At 43.5% G+C, this 27,376-nt stretch overlaps 1 protein-coding gene across 6 annotated transcripts; it reads right to left on the minus strand.

Annotated features, from left to right (window-relative positions):
* Nucleotides 1-1,242: 1,242 nt before the first annotated feature.
* Nucleotides 1,243-24,903, minus strand: kat6b (K(lysine) acetyltransferase 6B). 6 transcript variants are annotated; one of them, XM_026178556.1, is made up of 17 exons: nucleotides 24,528-24,903; nucleotides 21,374-22,236; nucleotides 17,251-17,359; nucleotides 15,250-15,365; nucleotides 14,949-15,030; nucleotides 14,318-14,447; nucleotides 11,918-12,879; nucleotides 10,677-10,798; nucleotides 9,278-9,399; nucleotides 9,006-9,147; nucleotides 8,713-8,874; nucleotides 8,233-8,326; nucleotides 6,496-6,727; nucleotides 6,067-6,226; nucleotides 5,373-5,642; nucleotides 4,279-4,570; nucleotides 1,243-4,153 (listed from the first exon to the last, which is right to left on the minus strand). In XM_026178556.1, exons 2-17 carry the CDS (start codon nucleotides 21,989-21,991, stop codon nucleotides 1,353-1,355), a joined length of 6,414 nt encoding a protein of 2,137 aa, XP_026034341.1. In that variant the 5' UTR covers nucleotides 21,992-22,236; nucleotides 24,528-24,903; the 3' UTR covers nucleotides 1,243-1,352. The 6 variants fall into 6 exon arrangements, with proteins under 6 accessions (XP_026034341.1, XP_026034342.1, XP_026034343.1 ...); XM_026178557.1 differs by lacking the exon at nucleotides 24,528-24,903 and adding an exon at nucleotides 22,984-23,134; XM_026178558.1 differs by lacking the exon at nucleotides 24,528-24,903 and adding an exon at nucleotides 22,876-22,977.
* Nucleotides 24,904-27,376: the final 2,473 nt, after the last annotated feature.

Here is a 27,376-nt window from a genome sequence, read left to right on the forward strand (position 1 = left end):
TTATTCTTATGCTAAAATGTACAGCATTTTAAGTGACTGACAAAAAGGAGAAAAGTCATAAATACAAGAATGTCATTCTGTCCGATTTGTGTGCACATAGCCAGGTATTTCCCCCCGTTCTTACCAGCAACTCTGTACAGGTAGAAAGATTACAAAAGAGCAATATAAACAAAAACACAAGTACAAGTTGCGTTTTACATGCAATCCATTAGCTTAGTTTGGTCTATTCACAGGATCTATTCTTCTACACTTCGGTAAAATATAAATCCAACATTTTATAAAGATAGAAAACAAATCTACAGATGGAATGAAAACGTAGCTTTAAAGGCATTATGTAAAATATCGACTTTGGACTAAATTTATATTTTCTTTATTGTTATTCATCATTATAATCATTTAGTTCTTTTTTTTTTTTAAATTCTGCCACACTTCTGGACATTTCGAAATGTTTTAGAATTTTTCAGGGTAAAAACACTGAGATATGCTTTGTTACTTTGACAGAAATCAGTCTGCTTTATTAAACAGAAAGCTGCCTCAAGGAGATCTGTTACAAAAGACTTCAGAATTATACATACATAGCAATAAAACCTCTCAAACCAAACAGAAAACAAGACTAAGTTTACATATTTTTTTTTTTACATTATTAGAATTAACAAAATATAGTTTTTCATCTTTCTCCCCATAGAGGGAAACCTAGTAAAGGCCAGATATTTTTAAAATGGCTTGCTATTAAGCACAACACTTGTACAGTACTACTCAATGCACTGTCACTAACAGAGACTGAAGCATGCTAGTTGTCACTTTACAAAATAAGTACAATAATTTAAATATACAAAGGCATGAGTATAGTACAAACTAACTGTCAGCACTGTTAGACAGGTACACTGAACAGGTTCAAACAGCCACTATCTCCACCTGTAGCAGGCACGTTAAATGGCTTCATTTGAGGCTGCTACACAAGACCACTGATGAAATCTCTATCTGTGAGCTCTGAACCCGCCTGGTCTAAAGACACATCAGAGACACTAACACTAATTAAATAGATTTTCATCATAATGATGTAAGGCTTCCCATCTGGAGGAACAAAAAATACTTTTCAAACATTAACTTCAAAGTTTACTCACTGATGAAATTTTTTGCATTCTTTCCAAGTGCTGCTGCTTCTGCTGGTTTTTCTAATAAGTCATTAACAATAACAACAAGAAGAAAAAAAAAAAAAAAAGGAAAAGGAAAAATGAAGACATACACACACACACACAAAAAGAAATAAAGAAAAAAGGGAAAAGGCCAAATCAGTGCATCTTTTAACAGCAAAATGCACACGAGGAGAAGCAGCTCAGTCCTGCGGACAGTTACCGCCTGATGAAAGGCCCTTTCAGGGACTGCTTGGATATGCCTGTGTCCATGTAGCCATGGTGCCCAGCTGGAGTGTACACCATGTTGCCATGTGGTGGAGCCTGCATGGGCTGCTGGGGGTATGGCTGTGTTCCCATCATGCCCATCTGCATAGAGTACTGGGGTGACTGGTTCATATAGGCATGGTTGCCATGGTAGCCACTGTTCATCATGGGCTGGCTCATGCTGTAGCCGTTCATGGCGTTGAGGGAGGGCATGTTCATGGAGTTGACGTTGTAGGCTGGTGCCGGCATGATGTTCATGCTCATGTTCATGCGTGGCATGGCGGTCAGCGTCCTGGATGGCGCCTGCATGGCGACAGCCTGTGGCGGCCGGGGGTACATCTGCTGCTGGTGGTGCGACAGCGAGGCCGACTTGGAGCGTGCAGAGATGTGATTTTTGGAGGCCATCTGAGGCTGGATCCGCTGCGAGTGCGGGATGCCCATGTTGCGCTGTAGCATCATGGGTGGCGGTGAGCTGAGATTCGGGGACGGGGTCACGGTGGCCTGCACCTGTGGGTTGGGGACTCGATGTGGCGTCTGGGACAAGGATACCAGGCTAGAGTGCTGCGATGATAATGAGGGGGTGTTGGCGTATGATGTGATGGGGTGTGAGGCCGAGTGGTTGAAAGGCAGCGAGTGAGGGTGCTCTATGAATGTGTTGGTAAATTGTTGCAATTTGGCGAGACTAAGGCCAGAGGACTGAGAATAGTGCCCGCTGCCATACTCCCCCTGGTGGTTGATCCTCTCATAGAGGGTAAAGTTTCGGTTGTCAGATTCAGGGATGTCTGCCAGCTGCATGGTGGTGGCGAAATTGGTGGGTATGGCGCACTGAGTCATAGACTGCTGCTGGCTGTGCTGACCGTGCTGATTGTGAAGGCTATGCTGAGCATGCGGATTGTGCTGGCTGAGCTGATTGTGCTGCAGGTGATGATTGTGGTGGTGGCTATGCTGGTTGTGGGGATTGTGTTGAGTGTGCTGGGTAAGCTGATTGTGTGGACCGTGCTGATTGTGTTGGGTGTGCTGATTGTGTGGGCCGTGCCTGCTGTGGGAGGTGTGTTGATTGTGTTGGCTGCGCTGGCTGTGTTGACTGTGCTGGTTGTGCTGGCTGTTGCTCGGAGGCCTCTCAACCACGACGCAGCCCTGCGGTGACTTGACGTTGCAGTGCGGCGGTGAGCTCAGGCTGTTCTGCTGGATCATCCCGCAGCTGCCGGGGTTAACGGCAGCCATTTGTTGGCTCACGGCGCAGCTGCTCTGGGGCAGGCCGCTAGGGGGGATGCTGCCGTATGAGCAGCTGTTCTGGCCCATGGTGGAGTCGTAGCTGCTGGGGTTCTCGTAGTTCTCTGTCGTACTCTCAATGCTGCCCAGATCGCTGAAGCCACTGTCCACCACCTGCTGCGAGTGATCCGACACCGACGGTACATCCATCATGGGACTTGTCTCCATATTATGGAGCGACGGCACTGAGATGGCACTGTGGTCAGGGCTGATCTGCGTGTAGCCACTGTCCAGGATGGAGACAGCTGGGCTGTTAACTGAGCGTACTGATTGGCTGGGATGGGAGTGCGCAGAGGAAAGGGGGCTGCTGTGATCTGACTGAGGACAGTCGTCCAGCGAGGTGATCTGGGGGCTCTGGCTCACATGGGCATACGTTTGCAGGTTCCTGCAGGGCTCCTGGCTCTCCACGCAGTCCTGGAAAACATTCTCCCGCTCGGTCTCCTGCGTCAGGGACTGAACAGCTTGGGCTGTCTCTGAGTCAATCTCTGTGCAGACTGGGGGATCCTCCCTCAGCATGGGATTGAGTATTGGCCTCTCTGCAGGCGGAAGAGGCAGGTGGTGTTCTGGACAAGGACTATGCAAACTCTCTTCCTCTGACTCAGAGTCTGCAGGATTATCAGAGTCTACAGCTGCTTTTGAAGTGACTGCTGCTGCTTCAGGTGCTTCTGATGGTTCTGCCGGCGCACTATCCTGGATGCTTTCTGTAGCAGTAGCTGGTTCCGCTTCACTACAGAGTACTGTAGAAACCTGCTGACTCAACTCAGAGTCATTGTCTTCTTTTGCATCTAAAAAAGTTGGCATGCATTTGGGTAAGTCTTTTGAACTCTCTTCCAGGTCTTCTGTATTATTCTCTGGCCCTGCTGTCTTGCTGTGGCGGTCATCTTCATCATCTGCATCCTGATCCTCTATTTGGGCTCTTTGCTCGCCCTCCTCATTTTCCTCATTCTCATTCTCTAGCGATACAGCACCCTCTGTGCTGTGCACTACATCTTTGGCTGGGGATTTCTGCTCATGTTGGACCTCCTGCTGGTCATCTTCAGGTGGTTCTGGTGAATCAGCTGCATCAACTTGCCTTGGGGACACTGCGCCAGGAGAGGCAGCTGGGGAGCACACCAGAGAAGCTACCGGTGATGCTTCTGGAGAGCTCGACTTGTGGGAGCCATGGTCAGCAGGACTTGGGGGCTCAGAGGGGAACCTGTCCAGCATTATATTGGGACTTGCCGAGCCTCTGCCTGCCTTGCTGCCCTCATCGACATGGACGCCATCCTGGTGCGGCCCATTCTTTGCTTCCTCAGTATGAATGTGGTGCTGCTCTGCCTCCATTGGAGTTTCAGGGGGTGTGTAGAGGTTCAGCTTAAAGCCCATCTTTCTTTCGTTCTTTAGCTTCCATTTAGGAGGTCCACGTTTCACTCCTTTGGGCCAGCCTTTCTTCCGTTTCACTGGACGGGGTTTGCTGGGTCTCTTAGAGAGAAGATCAGCTCCTACAGATCAAAACAATGCAACACTTTACTGGTTTGCCATGACATAGGCATAGAAGTGTAGAGAAATAACATAAGAAATATAAAGTTTAGTTGTTTTTTGTAAACAGCAGTCATAGCTCAAGTACCTTCATTCCAGTGTTCGAGATTGTCTTTTTGCACATTTTTCTCCAGCCTTGGGCGACCTCTTCGTCGTTTTATCGGTGCAGCTGGTGTCTTGTCCTTGTGTGCCTCCTCCTCATCTTCTTCATCCATCTCACCGACTCTAAAAGTGCGCTCCAGAAGGGGCATGGGACGCTCATCCTCCGAGTTGTCGAATGGCTCGTTCAGCACCTCTGTCGTCTCTGAGATGGTTTCTGTCGTTACGCTGCTGTTTATCCGCTTTCTTTTACGCCCTCTCTTCTTCAGAACCAGGGTTCTCTGAAATACAAACATGAGAAGAACCAATGAAAACAAACCTCAATCAAAGCAGATTGGTTTTTGTTAATGCTGGAAAGTGGGGCAGTAGTGGATGACCTCCATGATGGTACAGCTTTTAAACCCATACAGGATTCTGTGCTAAATGCAAAATGTTAAAACCACAGCTCAAGACTAAATGTTTGAGCAATGCAGGCTGGTGTGGAAACCCACAAATGAGAAAGGCAGAGTAAGCAGAAACCACAGTCTATATTTTACATTCTCCAGTTGTTTCCCACCGACTGCCTCAGACTGTAACCGCTCTTCCCTCCGAAATCCTTCATAAGAAAAATGCGAAATGAATACAGTAACTAATGCACCAAATAAACCCCATCAACCACTGTCATTCTTTTCTGGTTTCCATAGTGTTTTAGTTGAAAAGGTCTCCCCTGACATCATGCAGCCAGTTGTAATATTATCTCCAGCACAAGGGGGCAGTGCCATATAGACGGAACAGATGTGAGGAGCACAGTGGAGGGCAGTAAATTAACCATGACCACTGACAATAGTACAAGGTTTAGCCTGCACAGTCTCGACACCAGCAGTGAAAACACAATCTATTATCTACAGCTGCAGGCACACAGGGAGGCTCGAGATGACAGGAGGAAGCCACTGAACCCTACACTGAATTCATGAATATTTATCAAACCTTTCCATCTCAACCACAACATGCTCTTTAATGAAGGAAAACATCTAGACATACACTCAATCCCACTTTGTCCTAGAAGCAAACTCCACAGTGGCACACACAAACACTGACAGTCACCTTTCTCTTGGCTGCAAGCATTGCATGGGCTTTTGTCAAGATGGGTGGTGAGCCATCTGAGTCGTCGTCATCGTCGTCAGCTTCCTCATCGCTCACTTCCTCAGTCAGCTGGATGCGCCTGGTCCAGGGCGGTGCGGGCCTTCGTTCGTAGGTCCTGTAGGGAACCTTACAGTGGACCTTCGTGAGAGGTTGCCTACTACTGTGAGTCATCATGTAGCCCTCTCTCTCCTCCTTCTCCCAGCAACTGGCCTGCTCCTTCAGCCGCTCAGCCTGGTAATTAAAAAGACAAGATGCATTATCTCTGGGAGAGGCGCACGCACGGATCCAACATCTGAGCAACGACGCTAATGGGAAAGCAAGAGATTGGAATTAACATCATGACAAATGAATCACTGCAGGTTTCTCCTGATAATAAGAGCAGCGTCATGATTGGATGTCTGCCCGTCATGAAGGAAACGTTCCTGTTAAGCGACCGTGGAAAGATTGCATTTCATGGAATATTCAGTACTATCAATTATGCAGTGAACTGATTTAGAGCAATTTTGCACAACATTAGATGCCTGCTGACAGTGAGAATGCCTTTCCCATTAATGGCCTCTATTTGAACTCCCAAGCTAATCAAACAAACATTTACTAACAGCATTGCAGGCAAGCAGAAACAAATAACTAGTGTTTCTTGAACAAAGGAACCTACATCCATCTCTGCTTCCCTCTCCTCCTCAGACAGGACAGCGTTCAGAGTGGTGGAAGGTGTCCAACGCAGGGCGTCTGGATCCACCTCGATCTGACGTGGGTTCGCCCTGAGCTTCTCCATGTGTCGCTGAATCAGTCGTTCCCTTCTGATCAGCACGATCCTATTTCGCGAAGAGGAAAGCACATTACTCTACATCCATAACAAAAGGTAACAGAGGGTGAAGTGTGGTTAAATACGAGCGTTAAAGTAGCGCTCATTGGGGCAGCAGGTGCTTCGTGTCCTTGGGGGTGCTTAACCTGACTTACTTCTGTCAATATTCGGCGGCATTAATGGATATGCTGTTAAAAATACCCGCTGGCCTGGATAAGTCAGACAGCAGAAGCAGCAGCGGCAGCGCAAGTTGAAGGAGACTGTGGCTCTGAAACTGACCTGCCATCCTGTCTGTCAATCATGCCAAGCTGCTGGAGAGTAGCGGCGATGTCATGTGGACACATCCCAGTGGCCCTGCTTATTCCTTTAACACTGATGTGTTTATCTGGGTGCTTATAAAGGTGCTCCAGTATGACACTTTTCCAATATGCCAGGTAGGATAAGCGACCCAGATCTGACAGCGGCTTCTCTGGGGATCCAGCTTGTCCTTCTTGCCTGGTGAGAAGGTAACCTAAAAAGACACGATTCAAACAAAAACAAAATGCTTTAGTCGAGCTGCAGGCAGCGGCTGGGTTATTTCGGATTGTAATCCAATCCCTGCGCCTCCCCCCTTCCCTCTGTATTCATGTAAAGATGTGACGCCAAACCCTAGTTGGGATTCACCTTCAAATAGTGCGAAAAGGGAGAGAAGCTTTCCACTCCTTCAACCTCCGTCAGAAGGTATGACACATGCCAGCAAGGGCAACAAAGGAGGTTGAAAGAGGAAACAAAGCCACAGAGCGAAACAGAGAAGCAGCTGGATGTCATTGCTCACAGGAGACTGCACTTAGGAGAGATAACGCACAAGGAAAAAATACTAATATGGATCTGTGTGTAATTAGTTTTATAGCAGCCCTGTCAAGGGTCATCCATTATGAGCGGCATGAAATTAATTAATGCCTTTTAATGTGCACCCACTACTGAGAACCAAACAAGCTAACCTAATCACAAAACAGGGAACACATAATATTCCAGTAATCATGACAATATTCATTACTAAAGCTAACAGCAGCTTGTGATAAATACACTTAGAGATGAATATTCCAATAAGTTAATTGAAAAAGTCGTTTTTCATTTTGTGTCATTTCACAAGTATATTATCATTAATAAAGCAAAACAAAAGCGCTACTCTGAGACCTGTGAAGTATGATTTGAAAGAGAACGCTTTACACACACTAATGCTCTGCTGTGAGAGCTACCTGAGACAAAGTGTTCCTCTAATACAATCCAATATAACAGAAAATCTTAATCTAAACAACTTCCAGCTCCAAAGCTACATTTTCCAATAAAGCCGTCAAAGAGCTCAGAACTCAGCTGTGTTCAATCTCCCTTAATCCCTGTCTTTGTTATCAGCACACTCTCAATATCACAGATCCTCTCGCATCTCTGTCTCAATGGTTCCCAAAGTGAACAGGAAATCAAATGCTCCATTACCGCCTGCCCACCCCTGCACTCGCTCCTTTTTTTCCTTGTCTTCCACGGTCGGCACGGAGACAACCCTTGAAAAATAATAAAATGCCTATAATGACAAAAAAATGCCTGCCTAAACACAAAAATCCACTCAAGGCAGCAACTGTTTTCATAAGTGGACTGTGGGCTTTAAATATTGTATGTGTTGCATTTACTAGACTTAAAACAAAAAACCAGCATCCACGGCTCATCAGAAGTCAAGGAGAGAGAATTTGGTGTGTGTGTGTGTCTGTGTGGGGGGGGGGGCTCTTCAGGCAATGCTTAGGTGAAAACTACTGGCCATCAAATTAATACTGCAGCCAGAATGTTATGTTTCCCACTCCTAATCTTCTGTGATTGCCTAAGCACTGTACATGAATGCTCTTGATTAGACACCCTTGAAAAGCCTTAACAAAATAACAGCACCTTGCCATAAGCTACAAAACTCTGCCTTTAATCTGAAACTGTTTGTAAAGACCAATAATAAAAACCAAGTGTGGTGGTCTAAAAAGGCATTAAGGAACTTACTGAAATCAATAAGGAACCTTCCAAATCCTTGCCTTTGGTACTGAGGCATGATCATTATGCAGGAGACATTGTACTTCTGCTGGCAAAGCTTTTCCTGGGGGAAGGAGAAACAGATCAAGTATGTCAGAGCTCTGCTGAAGCTGGCAATTTACTGCACCTGCCATTGTCCTTGTCTAAAGCTGTGCACATGCACATGCACATCAAATACACAAACCGAGATGTTTCACTAAAAAGTATCGCCGTGTGAGAATTACGGCTGCAACTGACATTTGAATTTTTATAACATTAGATATTCCAAGATGATCAATTTACGGTCATCTAAAACTGAGAAAGCAGAAAATTTCCCCACATTTGAACCACTGTGAGGAAGTTAAATCCACATCACTAAATAGACAAACTACTGTGAGGTCTCAGTATCAGCATTCACAAATGATGTGCGGTATTCCTTCATTTCCCATAAAATCACTCCGTAATTCTTACCTTGGAGAAATAGCCCACAAGATGACAGCCTTTCTCATCATTCTTTGTAAGTATGTAGAAGAGGAAAGGCTCCACATCATAATACAAGGTCTTGTGATCCAGGAAAAGCTTGGCTAACAGGCAGAGGTTTTGGCAGAATAGTTTGCTGACATTTCCATCAACCTAAACACGGAATAAAAAGAGCAAGAGGACACTGTTCAAACAGTTCCCATTCCCCCACCCTCCCAGAGCCCATTCAGTGGGATCTCATGCAGCATACAGTTATTGCTTTATTGCTGTAAAGGGAAGCTGACCTCAAATACGGAGAGGTTGTCCTTTCTGTAGATTTCATTGGCTGGCGGGTGGAACCAGCCACACTTCTTTGTGTGTCTCTGGAGGATGTTTTTGCTTCTCATGTACTTCAGACAGAACTCGCATATATAAAGCTTTTGTAATCTGGTGAAGACAAAAACGAGAGCTGAGGTTTGTACTTCAGCATGAGAGGCTTTATAACAGGACACTGAAATAAACTCGGCACCAGCAACAAAAGAAATTGGCATTATCTGGTGCAAAAAATACTACTTACCTTGAATATTCAGGTGGGTAAGGTGATGAGTACCAGGTCTGGATCTCATACTTCCCAAATTCAATGACAGCGGGGCATCGAACGGAGTCTGTGTTCATCAGTGATGAACGAGATCCGGTTCTCTGTAAAAAGATTTAACAAAGACACACTGATAAATATAGTGACCCAGATAATTCAGCATTACAGTTCCTCGTGTCAAGAACTCTGTCGAGACGAGATTGTGGTTCATGGTTCTCGTGAGAAATGAAAGATACATCTGCCCAAAATCAGTCGCACAAATAAGATAAGCTTTACCATGCTGACACCCCAGTTACCGATTGAGCCAGTGGTTTCCGTTTCTTTTTTTTTTCTTTCAAATGACTATTTTTACTCAGCATTTCTGCATATTCTCTGATGTCTATATGGTTTTCTGAGTCTATAAACAAACTATGTTATATTTGAGCCCTTGATCTTTTTAACCAAAGTTAGTACCTTTTAAATTCGTAAGTATTAGTGAAATAAGCTTTTTTGCTTATTAAGACCCATGCATTCCAGACGTATAGTATATCTATCTGTTTAAATTAAGAGTGAAACTCCAGAGTCATGCTTCAGGGTCTTAGAAAAACAAAATGTTCTGTGGAAAGACAAACAGTTTGACTGAGGCCAAATTGTACCCTCAGTCAAAGATAAACAGTCTGAAGAAGGCGGAGAATTTAACCTATACGAATGTTTTGTTAGCCTGCTCAGTTATGCCCTGCTGCACGGGCCTACAGACCGGACAGTGGTGTTTTACTGTTACAGCCAACACATTTCAAAAGGTGCAGTTTTTAGGGTGAACGTTCTCCAGTTAGCATTGCACAAGTTTCCTTACAGCTCGGAAAGTGAAGGGTAGACAAGTCACTTTCTTCCATGCAAACTATGGGCAACCTGCTAGCAACCAAAACATGCAAGGAGCCTTTGGTGCAGCACCCTCTTTGCAACCGATTTCATATGGACACTGCCAGCAACCTTAATTAATAACTCCCAAACCGGTCAGGAAATACACTTTTCCGGAGGGTCTCTAGGCTTGTATGTCTGAAGTGTTAGTCTAAAAATGCTGACAAATGTTCACCTCCAAGAAGTGCAAAATGACACAAAAAAGTCAAAAAGAAGACTTTCTTTTACATGGGTTATTGTTTCATGTATTCTTGGCTTGTATTTAGCTTTTTTATTGGCAAGAGTTTACCAATTAGGCAATGAACACAATTGGATTAGAAGTTGGCTCCTTTTATATTACAATATACTCAAGAGAGCTGAATAAAACTGACATGACATATTATCACTGAAAGACCTTCTTTGTGTATATAATCCCACTTTGGTTCTCCTTTCAGTTTTCTTGCAAGCACGTAAAATGAGCAAAAGATTTATAGCGTTTTCCTACCTGAGCAGCGAGTTCCTGGATTCGTGTGAAGGTCTCGATGTCCTCCTCTGTGACGTGGTCTCTGGACATGGCCGCAAAGTCTGCCTGGGTCTCCTGCTTCACGTGCAGCTCCCCGTTGTGGCCTGTTAGAGGAACAATAGCACGACATCAACACATCAGGCGGCACATCAACAGCGCCCCGTTTGAAGCAGCCGTGGAATAATCTCATAAATGCATTCTATGCAAATGTGCTTATACTGTGAGCACTGCTGCTGAGCCTGTCTGAGGCTGTGTCTCAGAGGAATTTCATAATGTATCATCTTTGCATGTTTATATGAAAATCCCTAATGTAATGAAGTGAAACTAAATCACTCTAATTGCGTAACCGCTTTCATGTGCTTAGTCATCCACCAAGACAGTTTCCCATGAATTAAGAAGCAGATGCAGTGAAGGGAGCGAGTGTCGACATGAAAAGCAACTGATGCTGGAAAGCAGGCAGTAATTTTATGAAAGACATCAACACCATGACTTAACCACCAAAACAAAAACCCATTACAAGTGGAAGTGATGCATCATTAACATATTTATGGAAATGTGCTGGAGGAGTAACGAGTGTTTGTGCGGGATATTGTTTAGAACTTCTTGAAACATACATCCGTTTGGTTTTTTTCCCCCTACATGTCTTTCTTTTTTTTTTAAGCTGTGACTTCACTCCTGAAGACAGTGAAATGTAAGGGTTACTGCACTTAGGCCATAATCATCATGTCAGCTCTGAGTCAGCTTGGGTGGGTGAATCACTGGTTCGTAATGACCGCTGGAAGTGAGGTTGAGAGGAGACAGTGATTTCAAGAGTGAGGGTGGGATGAGGAAGAGGGCGATGGGACTACAGTCTCTACTAGGTAGTGATCACAATGGGCGCACTACTGCAGACGGTCGAAGACAGAGCAAGGAGCAACATGAGGGAGTTAGTGGGCCATGCACTATGACAAAAGCCAACGGGCGAGAGGATGGAAGCCACGTATACTCCGCAGTCAAGTCAAAACGCAACGAAATTGTGTTAATAAACTAAAAGAATTTAAATTAGGAGGAAGATTAGTAGTCTGTTAGAGTGCTGAGGGTGCCTTCTCAAAGAAAAGATAAGCTCTAGTCTGGAAAAAAATAACTGCGAGTGTCAAGCTTTTAAAAAATGAAAGTAAAAAATAAAGAAGAAGCTTAGAGGTGTGGAGACGCAGGTCTTGGTTGGAATTTCGAGCCTTGCTTACCATGATTATTCTCAGGCTTAATTCTTCCGTCAGTCAAGTCTCCCTTTCCTGGTGAGAGGGCTCCCTTCTGAGGGCTCCCTTTATACCTCAGCCTGCCTAGTGTCCTGCGCTTTTTAAAGAAAGGGTTACGTTTGAAATGACTGACCATCTTAAACGGGTGTCCTCTGGGTCGGCCTGGCCCAGCAGTTGTGGAGTCTAACCTATTTTTATTAAACTCGCTCTTTCCAAGGCGCTGGGGCCCCGTTTTGGACGTATGGGGGGAGTACTGCTTATGGGGCAGGGGCTTAGGTGGCGCATAGGAAGGTAGTCGCTTTTTCCGTGACTGTCCCTGAGTAGTAAAAATGTGAGAGAGTCCGTCAAAAAGTCCCTTAAGTTGGCTGCTATTGCAGAGACTACTCAGGGAAGGAACACTAGACTGGCTGGAAGAGCTCTGGGGAGAGTTAGCAGAAGTGGAGCTGCTGGACACCTGCGAGGGGGGGCTAAGTCCGGGCAATGTGGAAGCAGGAGGAAGTGCAGAGGATGAGGGGGTTATCTTTTGAGAGGCATCAGCAGCAAAGGCAAACAGCTCTGGTGGCTTGGACAGTTTGGGTGGACCCTTTTCTCTAGAGCTTAACTGTTTGGCGGGCGACTCTATGGCTACAGCTCGCATGTGACGGCCCACGGGGGAAGGAGTAAAGAATTTCGAAAGCCCATCGATAAGCCCTTTAATTTTCTTGTTAACAGTGAGTGTAGCTGGGGTGGAGGTGGGCGTGAGGAGGGGAGTGGTGGAGGGAGTGGAAGTGGTGAATTGGGTGGCGTCGACCGCACAACAAGGGTCTGCAACAGCAAATCTGTCTCGGGCGTCCTTCACAGATGCAGCATGACCAGATGAAGGTGTGGAACAGACGGTAATCTTTTGACCCCTACCAGGTGACCCCCTTCCTCCCAGTGCTACCATGGAGCCGTCACCACTGGTTACAGACCTGCCGGGACAAGAACAGCAAAGTAAATGTAGATCTCACTGCTGACACATGAATGTAACCAAAAACATCAACTCAGACGTGTAATTATGTCATTAACGTTTTGAGGCACAAATCATTCTCAGAAATGTAATGTCGTTAACAGTAATATTTATACAAAGCCTAAAGTCTTGCTTCATATTTCCTGTTCAGAGTTATCTGCGAGATTCTTAGTTAGACACAATAATTTTTGTTTTCTCTACCCTGACACCAGGAGCTCATATTCCCAGGCACAGGATGAATAAAATGCTCACAGCATGATGTAAGTTGTGGACATCTATTCATTTTCACACATAAAAATGTCTGTTTATATAATTATAACCTGTATAACCATCTATATAATTTAACTGTTACTGTTGTTGCTGTAACATACAGCAGAAATGCCCCCACGCGGCATCAATAAAGGGCATTCAAACTATTATTAGCACTGCTACTGACTGAAAATAGCATTTAAATAGAAATATTGTAATGATAGAGGGGCTGCACAAATCATCTTACATTCACTTTTTTAAACATTTTTATGTCAAGATATATTTTCAAATCAAGATATAAAATACATCTGCACATCTTGCCTGAATACACAAGAGAGTGAAAATACTAAACCTTCTGTAGTTTTAAGGGGCTTGCTACAGCCCAGAGCGAACACACCGTCCAGCTATAGACTGTTTAAAAAGATGGAAGTAGCCACACATATGTCAGCCATCACTGTGAGCAGACGCTCATAGGGGAAGTGAGCCATCAGTTCTAAGGTAGCCCTACCTTAAAGCATACTCAGGTTTGTTCTCCTTTTTGACACTAATCACGAGCATTATTTACAAAAATAACTTCAACTATGTTGTACTTAGTATGACAGAAACCACAAATTCATTAGGAAAGTGGTTCCAGAGGTCACAGAACAAGGGTGCAGAAAGGTCATTTTTGAGTAGATGAGTCTCCTCCCGCTGGCTATTAGAAAAACAAGACTTGGTAGCAACGACCATCTTTTATAAAGGCTATATATATATATATAAAGTCTACGGATCTCCTTTATCCAATAACAACACTTAAGTGCTGTTTACACGTGAATTTACCAATATTAATTCTATGTAATGCATAGAAGGGATCTGTATTTGTTTTCCATTTTTGGGTGTTCTTATTCTCTGTGGAGGCTAAATGTATTATAGCTTATGTTTAAATTTATAGTTAATCAGGTCAGGAACTTAAACCAGAGTCAAGCTATAAACTGTAATGCATGCATGTTTGCAAAGGACCATGGATCGTTTACTATAAAAATGGCAATTTGACTTCTCTACAGAAATGTTGCCATGTATTGAGATCTTACCAGCAGATGCACTATTATTACACCAAACAATTAACCTTGAGTATAATGTAACTGCTGTTAGTTAGATTACAGCACACTTACATTCTTTGTTTGAGCTTATTTCTGGGCCTTCCGATTGGCTTTGCATATCGACGTTTGATCTGATCGGCTTTCTTGTGCAGCAGTTTCTTCCCGTTCTCCTTCGGCCTGCAGACTTGGCAGATCCAGGTTCCTGGAGGGTGTCCAAACAGAGAGAGTACCGTTTGGGTGGGTTCATCAATTCAGAGGACATACAGTACATTCATTTGAAACATTTCCTTTAATAGGAAGAGCTGGCGAGATTCCCACCAGCTCACAATGACAATCAATTACTCAGCACAAAGCGAAAATCCATAAGAAAAACATTGGGTCAGTTCTCCGTTTGGAAAAATAGACTTTGCGTCAGCTTGTTGAGCTCAGCTATGTGACTCGTATGAATTGCCTGCCAAATATCCTACTACAGTACGTGCACCATCATTACAAGCCTCAATGTAGGGTCAGTACTGTAATCCAGAGATAGCAAATCTCCCCAGGGAAGCTGGAATAATTTGATATGCATGCAAAGCTCCTAATAAGCCACCGCTGCTTCTCTGTGTGCTGAGTGACAGCCCCAAACGGCCTTCTGTGAAGAAAAGGCTTTGAATTGACAGCAGAGGGGGGAAAACAGAGAAGCCAGACAGTATAAACACCTCACCTTTTGGCATTCTTGAAAGCGGCGGATCGCAGCATTCCATGTGAAAGCCCCGATCACATGAATCGCAGAACAGCATCTCATCCTGAAAGGGAACAGCAGGCATGTGTAAAGGATGTCCCAGTTGCATACATGTAACACCCCCGTCATTTAAAGTCTTTCTTTTTTTGAAAAATAAGCCCAATTGTGCACAAGAGAGGCTTTACAAATCTCAACAAATCCTCAGGGATGCACAAAATGGGATCTACCTTCAAGCCAACAACACTGAAAATGGTGTGTGTTAAGATGCATGTGTAATACTCACAGCGTTTTTCCCCTGTATTCGACAGGAGCTGCAGGTTTTGCATTCAATACACTGCCACCGTAATCTCTTCACATTTGAGGTTAATTCAGTGGAAAACTTCAGACATGATGGATGTCCTTTAGGAGCAATAAAAAATGCATATTAGCACAGGACATTTTACCACCGCTGGCGCTGTCACCGAGCCAGAGACAAGGTTTTTCATTTGTCAACACAGTCAGGTTAAACATTAACATATTACATCACTAAAAAACAATGCTGGGCCTGTGCCTGTATGTCCACAACACTTTTCCTCCTGGCACAAGTTGTGTCTAAAAACAGTATGATCAAACATCTGAGCCACTAATTACAGATAATTTGATCTTAATGAGGCAGAAACAGTAGCAGCACTCATTCTAATGGAAGCTGATCCATGAAAGTCATGTAAAAGCTTGCCTCTTCTCTCACCCGGCTCCCTCTCATGGTTGTAAAACAGCTGTTTTACAGTGAGAGCACAATTTGTGTACACTACGAGTGGTTAATGAAAACCACCTCGACGCTACTTAGTCAAATTTGAGCTATAAAAATGTCACCAGGAGAACAATTCCTTACGGCATTTAAAATAATTGTTCAAACATAAATGACTCCTAGGCAGAGGTAATTTTATGGGGGGTCAGCAGTTTTGTCTGGAACAAAAGAACACTAAAGGAAATGCCAACAATCTGCAGCGGGGAAAGGTTGATCTTTGATCTGCTATAACTGGAGTGGCTCTATAAAATAATTTGAAGTGAGCGAAAATGACTTGGGTGATTTCAGATTGTAATGGTCACTTGGAGCATCTGCCCTTCTGAGGCTTGCAAGTAATTTGGATCCCTCCAGCCACTCAATTTGCAGATTGTTCTTCCAATAAATCCCTTAAAGGGACGAGAAAAATATGGTGAAAGAATATGAAATCTGCCTAACCGATGCAGAAAACTGCTACCGCCAAGGTTGGATGACTTGAATATATACTGAACACTGTGAGATGACAGAAATTTGTTGGCATTTCTTTAATACTGCTGATGTAATTAGTTTATATCAGGCAATGTGTCTGCTTAATGCCCCACTCTACCCCCGAATAATCTATTTATGTCTATATATTCACACTCTTGGAGCGTGACTTCTACCCATTAGGTTTTGACTGCTCAACAGTTGTTCTGTGTATCAGGTACAACATGGTAGGAGGGTTAGCCCTTTAAAGCTGAGTACACAGTGTGTGTGTGTCTTTTTTTATTGATCTTGTACAATGTGTTAACTTGCTTTACACATTTTAATTGGCCTTCCTCCACGGCCAGAACCTGCTCGCACGCTATGGGTCAATCAACCTGCCACAATGTAAAAGCTCACTGTGAGCGCAAACACCCAGGTAATAAAGTTTATTCAAATAGGATTGGCTGTGTATTCAGTGTTGACAAGAAAGAAGGAGAAAGAGTCACTCACACACACAGACAGAAAGTGGTAATTCTGCACTATTCTGCAGCCAAAACTGACACCGCTGCCTTTAAATGGTAAATTTAGGTCAAGTAGGATTTATTATACTTGAGAAATAAACAAGTTAATGTATCACAAAGGAGCGTTACTGAAAAGAAGATGTTTATGTTTTTGTTGGGATACTGATAATATGCCAAAATAATGCAAGAACATGTTTTTGAAAACATCGAGCACTACTGAGTCGTGATACGAAAACACAGGCACATACTAAACTGTGAATTTTAACACCATTAAATGTGCAAAATGTTTGACTGATGATAGAAATCTAGCTTAGTTTGCACAACATTTCAAACACAACATTTCATACATATAGCATAAATATGACATCATGTTATACGCCAGTGCAGAGATTTTAACCACATTTCTGACCTATGTCCACATATACGCTGACACTGTTGCTTCTGAGCTAACATACCAGCAGTTTAGTCTTGTTTACAGTATGTTATGGCTCGTGGGAACATGCAGTAAAGTGAAGCGTTACACAAGGTGACTTACCACTGCTCCCACAGTCTGCACAGGACAGCAGCTCTTCTGGCCGCTTGTCCCGATTTGACTCTTTCGTTCCGAGACAGAAACTGCATATTGGGATGGGGTCGACCCGGAGCTGGTGTGGGAACACAAGCAAAGACAAACTGATTAAGGGACAGAATGACAGACTGTGTGTGCAGCGCTGAAATCTTTGATCCAGATTTTGAGATAACTATTCATGTATTGCTGGTTAACATGAAAAGTGCGGATTCAATGAACTCCCATGAAAATATCAGCGGGAAGAAGCAGCTTAGAGAATGGGAAAAAAATAAAAGAGTGGAGTTCTCACAGACTAGAAATGAATAATAAATGAATCTTATCCTCAGAGATATGCTGCATCTGAGATCCACCTCTTTTATCCATTACATCTGAATGGGTAAGTGATCTTAGTAATCATAGTTTAAGGGCTTAATCCAATTCTTAAAGCTTGCACTCCAGTCTGAAAGGATTAACCAGCATGTAATCAAATTACCTCAATAATAAAACATGCTCTCATTGTTACTGCCATGATCCACAGTAAATGTTGCAAGTCTCAGAACAAACGCTCATTTAAGGGCTTACGGTTAAGTTCAGAAGAAGTAAAATATGAGCTCAAGGTTTAAGAGGATTTCCCCATTGATCACTCAGAATGAAGAGAGGCCGACTTCAGAGAGAGCTGGGAAGACTTTGTGTCATTACTTCATACAAAGCCAGTCAAAGTCTAATGAATCTTAGGCTGAAATCAAGACCAGACTTAACTGAGATGGCTGCAGTATGGCTTTCACAAGTCTCCCTTTAAATGTGAGATCATACATAAAAGCCTCTTACAGAAGCAACAAACAAACTGCGGTTTCCTTCTCAGCTCGAGAGGAAGTTCTTAACGGAAAATGACACTCGCAGGGTGTGACCGTAAATAACCCACCTCATCATCAGTTTACACACTAAGGCCTCACCAATTGACTGGAGCCTTGGAGGGCCCTCTAGGGATGGCCATAATTAGTTCCTGGTTTCTATGACGCAGATCATCATCCTGACCATAACCCAATTTGCATCTTTCAAATTTCTGCTGGCACTGACCTCCCTCTGACCCTCATTTGAATCGGGGGAGGTGTTGTTTTTCCTTTTCCATTCGTCAACAAAACACAAAAACAGCAGCATCCCTTCAACCCGTCACTCCACTCCAAATGAACCCCAGAGGGAAAGTGAAGCAAGGATGCAATGGCAATCTGGTCATTGTTCCTGGCTGTATCAATTACTTGCTACGGCGAGGGGAAGCAGTTTACTGCCACATCAATGATTACTCTATTTTCCAACCTGCCAGGTCAATATTTGAAAGCGGGCTGGCATTAGAAGCAGACTGCTGCTCACACAGCTGTGATTATGGACATAAAACCACAAAAAAATCTATGTGATGAGCTTTGTGATGACTCTACACCTGTATGATTTAACACTGTGGCTCGGAGGTAACTGGTGATTTTTGATATATGTGATGATAACTCACCCAGACAAAAGGCAGCAAGTTCAAGAAGGGCAGACAACATTGCCTTCACAGTCCAAATGCACATAATGATCTCAATGATTTTTGTACGCAAAAGGGACAAAATAACAATAAGATCAACAAACAATCAGGAGCAGAGTCACAGAGGGTGGATAACCTTATATGCTGTTCAAACCTTCTGCTTCTGACGGGCAACCAATCAGAAAAAAGCTGGTGTGAAGGGGGCAAAAGACAGATAGAAAATGGCTTATTAGAGTCGATATAATATAAATAAAGATTATTATCAACGCATAAACAACGCAAAGCTACTGTAGTACAGTCCAAGAATTAAAATATAGAGCTGAAATTACCATTACAGGTCACCTATAAGAACAAAATGTTATAATGAATATCTCTGGTGTAAAGGCAAAAGCTGAATTTTTAGAACTTGTTGTGGACGTTTTGCTTAATTTTCTGTCATTTCCAAAATGTTGTTGCTTTTAAAGCCCTGTGTTTTGTTAACTCGACTGTGCAAAATCTGCCAGCTAAGGCTTCATCAAAGTTGAATTGAGACTTGCTTCAAGCAGACAAAAGGGGAAAAACATTAGCAGTCGTCCTTGATCACCGATCAACGAAGTCTGTATTATCACTGCTAACAGATGCAGACAACAGGATTTGAGAACAGAGCCTTGGTGTTAGGAATACTTTGGGTTATGCCTTGTTGTTTAGGTACACGAAGTGCACTGTGTGACACTTTCATTATATGTTAACAGACAACTATAAATATGATTTCCGCTAAAGCGATAAAGACTGATAATGACAGTGCTAATGTGCAACCTGTGTACGCCGCTGATGAAATGCTCCAAGCACAGTGATGTGAAGTTGTTTAAAATAATAAGTCTTAATAAGGCTCCATAACACAGTCTCCACTGACTCAGCTATGAAGGCTGGATTAATTTCCATTAGGAATATTCTTGTGTCTGGTGATTAAAAACCAATAGCAATTTGAAATCTGTACAAGAGAAAAATGCAAAATAAAGAAAGAAAGAAAGAAACGCAGCTGAAGAGATGCTGATGATTTACTTGGGGATTCTAAATTAAGTACATTACAGGAAATTATGCTGCTTCAAAAGAGCAGGCTGTCCTGAGTGAGGGGGTGGGGTCCTATTAGAACAGTGCTGGTAGAGAGAAAGAGAGAGAGAGCTCAAGTGGTTGCATAACACAGCAGGAAAAAAACTCTCATTCCTTGCCTTTGTTCCTGCCAGAGTCTCTTCAGAATCTAATAAACTCTAAACCAAGACTGCTCTTTTTTACCTCAAAGTATCTCTTATTCTCAGCACACACACTCAACTACTGAGCAGGCAGAGCTGTCTCATCCTTTGAAGTGAACAGCAAACCTGGACCCGGCGAGGTGATGTCATCAGGCCGCGAGCAATAGGTTGAAATGTTCCAAATGGAAAACAGCAGGCCTTCCTCAGCTATGAGAACCACTGCAGGACACTGTGTCTCTAAACACTTCTCAGTTTCACTTTTGGCCTCACCACAGACACAGTCACAGTTGTGGCTGCAGTATCAAGGTGTCGCTTCCTGATTATTCACTGTGAAACTGGTGAAGAGCAGAGTGACATCTCTATAGCCTGATGCTGCTTGCTACTTCAGCTGCATAACTTGTGCATAAACTAGACCGCATTTCATCTTGATAAGCCTCAACACATGATATGCAAAAAGCCTTGACAACACACTAACTAGATGACTACACACTGCACTTTAGGTCACGCAGTGAAAACCATTTTCCATCAAGCACTCTTCCCACTCTTTGACAGTGTCTTAAAATTGCAAAGCAAGAACAAAAGTGCTGTCATCTTGCAGACATTTGTCAGCAGCGTGTGTTATTGTTAAACACCAGTAACAAAGACACAATCTCTGCAAACTATAAACCACCCTGTGGATGTCGAAAGTTTGTTTATATGGTGTTATTTCCTCTCTGGGGCATCTCAGTTTGCACCAAGTTCATAACAGCTGCATGCAGTCGGGAGAATATTCAGTCTTACTTTCTCAACACATGCTCATTCACGTGCAAATTACCAATAATCTATCATAATTTTGTTCACCAACTCACAAGAACGCCAGCCACATCCTTTAAGGTCATTAGGCTAGAGTTACATAACCTGTGGGAAGCCTACAGCAGACTGCCTACCACACAGTCAGCATGACTTTCTGATTATCCAAGCTCTCTTATTATGGAGACCAACAGCAACACAATCCCAAAGGGACGCACTCTAGATGGCGTTGTTTCAGACCTGCCCAGCTTTAAGTCCCAAAGATTAAGACAACAATCATAAAAGTCCTACTCTTAAGTGGCCTGAACTTTCAACCTTCCCAACTGCTGAAGGTTTCAAATAAATGCCACTGCTGAAGAACCCAAAAAAAGCTGTGGCACATGTCAGAGCTTGACAAGAAGATCAAAAACAATAAGACATCAACAACAGCAGGAATATGTTTCTACTTTTAGGAATGTCTCCTTTTGGGTTAACAGCAGCATTAGGCAAAGAAAAGCTCAGAATGACACATGAATCAACACGACTGAAGTAAGATCAAGAAGGAGTAACAATGCAGAGGCCGAGGAGTGTGTACCTGGTCTCGCTCGTGGGGGAGGAGTGTCACAGATGACAGGACCAAGGTGGAAGCACTTGGACACCTGGAGCTCCTTCCCTCTACGCTTCCATGGCTGAGCTTATACCTCGGACCATTTTTTGACAACCTGCCAGTGTTAACTGCTCGCTTAGCAGCCAGCCGCAACCTCTGCCGGAAAGCGGGGTTATCAACAATGTCTGAGAGGTCATCCTGGTTCCTCAGATACCTCTCGATGTTCTTTAGCGAGGAGCCATGGGTATCATCCAGGCCTTCGATGGCCCTCCTAAGCATTTTATTCCAATCAATATGGCGCAGATCGCTCGAATTCCATATAGATTCCTTCGATGGCACAGGTGCATTTGCAGGCAAGATTGATCCAACTCTTCCGGGATGTCCTGGGTCCTTGTAGGAGGCGCTTCCTTTATTTGTAACCTTGAGGATAGAGCCATCGTGAACACTTAATTCCAACTGCTCAAGGACGGTCTTCTTGTCCAGTCCATGTGACGTTGCCACCGCATGGCAAATTCTCTCCTCTGAGGGCCTCTGCTTTTGCCTTTTGATTTTCTGTATTGCTTCAAGAATCCACTCAGTGTAAAGAGGGTTTGCAAGTTTTACCATGGTTGAACAATTAGCCTCACAAAAATGAGATCCATAAAGATTCCCCCTTTCTGCTGCTGAAAACTGGGTACATCCACATCCTTAGTAAGATCAAGAAGTTATGTTCCACAACCGCATCCGCTCACTATTTCTTCTCAATCCTGGGTATCTCACATTGAACTTCAACAAAAGTTGGCACTAGTAAATTCCACAATGGTAGTCACCAGCTGACCAGGAGCTGAGTTTATTAAAATTCCAGATTAAATCTAAAAGAAAAACAGAAAAAAGAAAAAACAACAAATAGTCAGATCACCTTTTATTTCTCCTTATTCACATTCTGTAAACTATCTGATGGCACATCGGGTATGAAAGCTAAGCCAGAGGAATGCAGGACTTTTTAAGATGTGCTAAAACATGAGAAACAGATGGATAAAAACAGATGCAGGCGCTGTCATGGCTGCTAAAGAAATCAGAGTGACTTAATCCATAGTCTGACACTATAATCCACACACCAAACCAGATGTCCATTTCAAAAGAGACTCTTTTTTTCCCCTTCTTCTAAAAGTAGTAAGTTTTCACACTATGACAGGCAGCTAGAAACTTCTACCGACTTCTGGGAAAGTGTACACAGTCACCTCGAAAGAAACACATTTTCGGTTTCAGAGTCCCTTTCGCATTTGGAAAAAAACAGAGGCAACCTTAGGAGTTAACATTTATTTCTGCTGCACGTAAATATCACACACAAACTGGCTAAAAACACACATATTACAGTCAAAAAGAGAAAATCATACGTAAAAGTTTAACCGTTAGTTGTCCGCACGAGACTTTTTTTGACAGCTCCACGTCCGCGGCGACGAAACTGATCAGCGCGAGCTTTAATGACACACGTAATAATCAATGCTCACTTCCTGACAGCTGCTGACAGGCGCTTCGGGGCACGTCCGCAGTCGCCACCGAGCCGTTTGACGACGGAAGAAAGCGGTGGTAAGACAAAAAAAACTACGTTAACACACCGAAGAGTTTGCGCTCCGCCGAGTTGAGCAGATAAATGACAGCGTTGCCAGCATTACTGATGTCACCTAAACAGTCGCCATTTTGTTACAATGTTGTAGTTTACATGAATCCGACATGACGCTGATTACAATCCAATGGAGTCTCATTAAAGCTTACCTACACTAATGTGCCCTCCCTAGCAACTTCAATATTGGCTGTAAAGACAAGATCCGATTTCTGGTTTGATAAAGCACATGTCAATCTTTATGTATGAGCTCACTCTAAGAGGCACGGCACTGGCTGTATGATCTGTCACTTCACTCAATTGACCCGCCTCTTAAGGTGCCTACAGTGACGAATTGATATCATTCACCTCCAGCACGCGTTACATCTGAACTTGCGGCTCCATACGTAGCGAAGGGTTATTATTAAGTTATAAATACACTATATCAGGCATTAAATAGTAAGTTGCAATTAAATGAGACGAATATTTAACCTCATTTACAAAGCGTTTAACACCGGCCCACCTTTACTCCGATTCCCTCCTTGAAACAGTTGGTTACACTTGAAAGTGATTTGGATCGTTTTAGACTTTAATTGGCTGTTTGTTAAATCTATCATTTGTTTGCATAAAACCTGCAAAGGCCCTCACTACTGGTTTAAAGTGGCACACATATCTCTATTTATTTATTTATTTATTTTTAAATAATTCCAGGTAGCATATGCAAGACTCCTGCAGGCATAAATGCATGCTATCGCCTTCTCCCCTCCTCCGTCCCTGCCTCCTTCTCTCTTTATCTTCCTCCCCTTTTTTATAATTTCCCCTAGAGGAGCCGTAATTCTCCCGATATTTAACATTTAAACTATTAAATTGAGAGGGGGGAAGATAAATATATATTCCGTTACGCGTTATGTTAAAAAAAAAAAAGTAGGTTTTGCGCTCGCTCCACATCCGCCAGCAAAATTATATTAACGTCCCGTGTTGCGCCGTGCAACGATGGCATGACCTCTTTATCACCATTAACTATCAAATATCTCCAATGAGGACAAATAGTGAGCCCTGGAGGCGGGAGAGAGGGATGTGAGGGGGGGAGTAAAGATGTTCAGTAGGGAATACAAGTTAACACGGCTGCCGGGAGAGTGGCTCCTTCATCACCGCTTCTCAATTATGTATCGCTAGTTCTTTCGCTTCAAGTAGTGCTCCCCATCTCTCAGCTTCACCTCACATTTCTCACCTAAGCTATACACATATATATATTAGAAATGATACACAAGCCTCCTTTTTGATTTTTCGCAGTATTTTTCTTTCTCCACCCCCCCTTACACACTCACCACCACCACTGTTAAGATGTTATAGGCTGCACAGAACCGATCTCTAATCAGACGCCGCCGTGGGCGAGAAGGCACAACAAATTAACGGCAAGTTTCATGCAAGGATGAACATATAACTAGTAGGAAAGAGGTAAAAAAAGAAAAGAAAGAGGGAGCGAGAGAGGGAGAGCGTGAGGGAGAGAGGGAGAGAGAGAGGGCACAGGCTACCGTAAATATTTGCTGGTAGTTTTACCTCTTCAAGTTTTTCCCCCCCTCGGATAGTCCTCTTCATTATCGGGGAAAACGTCGAAGGATAAAATGCGACGCGACATATCCGAGCGATTTTGCGGGATTTGATGTCCTGAAACGAAGGCTGAAAAGCTTGCGCCGAGACATGGAGAGGACCTGATAACAACTAATTGAAAGGTTAATCTACATAGCAGCCTGTGACAAAGTGGTACCCTCCCCCTTCTTCTTCTTCCACTGTAGACATCCCTACTTCAGTGTAGTGGAGCGGACCGTCGCCCCTTTAGTGCGCTCCTACAATGATATTGTCAATTTCACTTTTTTTTCCTCCCCTCTCACCACCACCACCTCACCATCAACACGTCCAGCGATGAGCCAAGAGGAACATTTTTACACTTCCATGTTTTTTTTGTTTTTTTTGTGTGTGTGTGTGTGTGTGTGTGGATTAGCCACGGCTTGCTACGTGACATTTTGATGTCGTAACAGCCCCATTAACGCCAGCACCTCGTGGGCATTTAAAACTTCCAGTTGATGCGCTCTGATGTGGCTCATTTCAACACAAACACATAAATCCAGACTTTTTTTTATTATCATTATTCTAAATATACATATATACATATTACACATTTCTTGCATTGGCCAATACTATCCAGCGCCGCAAGGGATATCACACACTACCCCCCCCATCCTAATCTGTTAATTAACTTCACCAAGCCCAAGGAAGAGCAATAGTTGTAAGCAATAATGTAGATCATTAAATTTTCAGTTTTTTTTTTTTTTTTTTAAGATTTGCGCTCGCCTCTCTCATTCACCAACTCTTTAGCAGCATTAGAAATGCCAGAAAGCTCATTTTTCAAGCAGTAATACGGATGTAATTAGGGAGAGATAATTGGTAACTTCCCATCAGATTATGAACACATACAGTACTGTACAAGAAGCCTTTAAAAAGACTTTAACCAAGGAGGTGGTGGTGGTGGTGGGGGAGAAGAGCCACATTTGATGTGTAATTTGATTTGCATTCATTTAACACTTGTCTTGTCATTTTTGCCATTATGCTGCATCTTCATCAGACACGCTCTCCTCATTACCTCCATGACCTTGATGTTTTCTGTTGACCTGCAGATCACTCACCATCTTCCTCCCCGTGCAGTCCTTGACATTTGCTTGCATCTCCTTAATGATAATTTGTGGCAAAACGTGCGCAAATAAAAATGCACATTTCCTTTTAGGTGCAGTCGTAAAACCGCAAAGAGTCCAGATTTGATGCTTTCGGGACTCGCGTCACGATGGAGGCGCTGACCAAAACCTGCCTGTGTCTGGTTATAATGAATGCCACCCTGGGCCCCAGCAGGTCCTCCACTGCTGCATGGGTCCAGGGATAATTTGAATTGGAGCATGTGCCATTGCAATCTGCCCATCCCTCCCCCACCACCACCACACACACACACACACACACACACAGACACACACCCCGCCACCTCCTCCTCAATCCCTGCCAACTGCCGCACTGGTGTTCACAAACACTGCTGCCCATCTGCGGGGCAAAACACTGGCCAGGGCCCCAGTTACTCTTTTGCCTGCAATTAAAATGATGCTCAATTAAAAAAAAAAAAAAAAAGTAGGCAAATGTCACAAAATTAAGACATTCTTCTCCCTGCTTCAAAGCTCACAGTGTGTTTAACTCAAACCTGTAAATCTTGTAGACTGGTAAGCAGAAATGGAGCAGCAAACACACAGCACAGAATCGTAAAAATGTAAATCAGATGTACAGTTTTCCATGTCTGCTTTCTTGCCTTTTGCTTTCATAAAGCAAGGCAAAAGTTAACCAGCAAAAAGTGGGGGGAAAAAGTATGTTTGGTAGTTTCCTTATTGTGGCAGGCATTCTCATTACTTAATCATGGCTCCCTCTTTTTGTGTTTGTGTTTTGCCATCTGTCATCTTGAGAAGCAAATGAACCAGCTGCCATGGAGTGTGATCTTGCCCAATCAGAAATGTGGTCCTTTTCAAAGCGCATCTGTGTGAAACCTTTAAAAAAAATGCTGATTGAAAAAAAAAGTGTCTCAAAGTTGTTAATAACATTTTGGCTGGAGAATATTTTCACCTAGATGGCCCCAATTAGCATAAATGCATAAACGATGCCTCATTATGAAAGTGGGGCTGCGTGTGCGGGGAGTGTAAATACTGGATTCCTTCTGATGTTCTCAAAGAAAATAAAACGACAATATGATGTAACAGGTTGTGCGAGGGGAACCGAAAAAAGAAAAGAAAAAAAATCTCAATCACACTTCTTTGTAGAACAGATAAGTGTTGAATTATTTTCCACAAAACACTCGAGACACTGCCCGACACTTCTGCTGGCCCTCAGTGAATAGGACAGGAGGAGGGAGGCAGGGAGGGGGTGGTGGTGGTTGGAAAGGGCCTCCCTCTGATCCCCTTCTCCAACCCCCAGCGACAGCACAGCTGGGTACGAAGGATCAGCCTAATTTTCAGGTCCCTCTAATGACTCCAGCGAAGAGCGACCGCTAATCCCTTAAACTGAGAAAAATGATCTCCTGCAGCCCTGCAGTGCAGCTCCAGACCACAAGAGTCCAGTTAGGACCCAATAAGCATGATGAGGGGTAGGGTGGAGCAGCAGCTGAGCAGAGCCAGGACACCAGGCCCGTAATGGAGGGTGCTGAGCCATCCAAAAGTGATTAGCATGAGAGTGTGTGCCTCTGGCTGATTAAATAATGAGGAAATTCACAAACTCTGTGGGTTATAACATTGTTTTCATATCCTCTTTCTTTTTTGTATCTCCTAAAATAAACATCACCTCTGGGTTAAACAGCTCTTAGATGTCAAAATTCTCCAGGAGTC

Source organism: Astatotilapia calliptera, chromosome 8 (assembly GCF_900246225.1).
Source record: "Astatotilapia calliptera chromosome 8, fAstCal1.2, whole genome shotgun sequence".
Classification (NCBI taxonomy): Eukaryota; Metazoa; Chordata; class Actinopteri; order Cichliformes; family Cichlidae; genus Astatotilapia; species Astatotilapia calliptera.

Bases quoted from the DNA above. Each gene is read 5' to 3' on its own strand.
- kat6b (XM_026178556.1), bottom strand. From the start codon at position 21,991: ATGGTAAAACTTGCAAACCCTCTTTACACTGAGTGGATTCTTGAAGCA. The intron at 10,799-11,917 runs GTAAGCAAGGCT...TTCCTCTAACAG, and splicing joins TAAGCCTGAGAATAATCATG to GCCACAACGGGGAGCTGCAC. The intron at 4,154-4,278 runs GTACTTGAGCTA...TTTGATCTGTAG, and splicing joins TCTCGAACACTGGAATGAAG to GAGCTGATCTTCTCTCTAAG.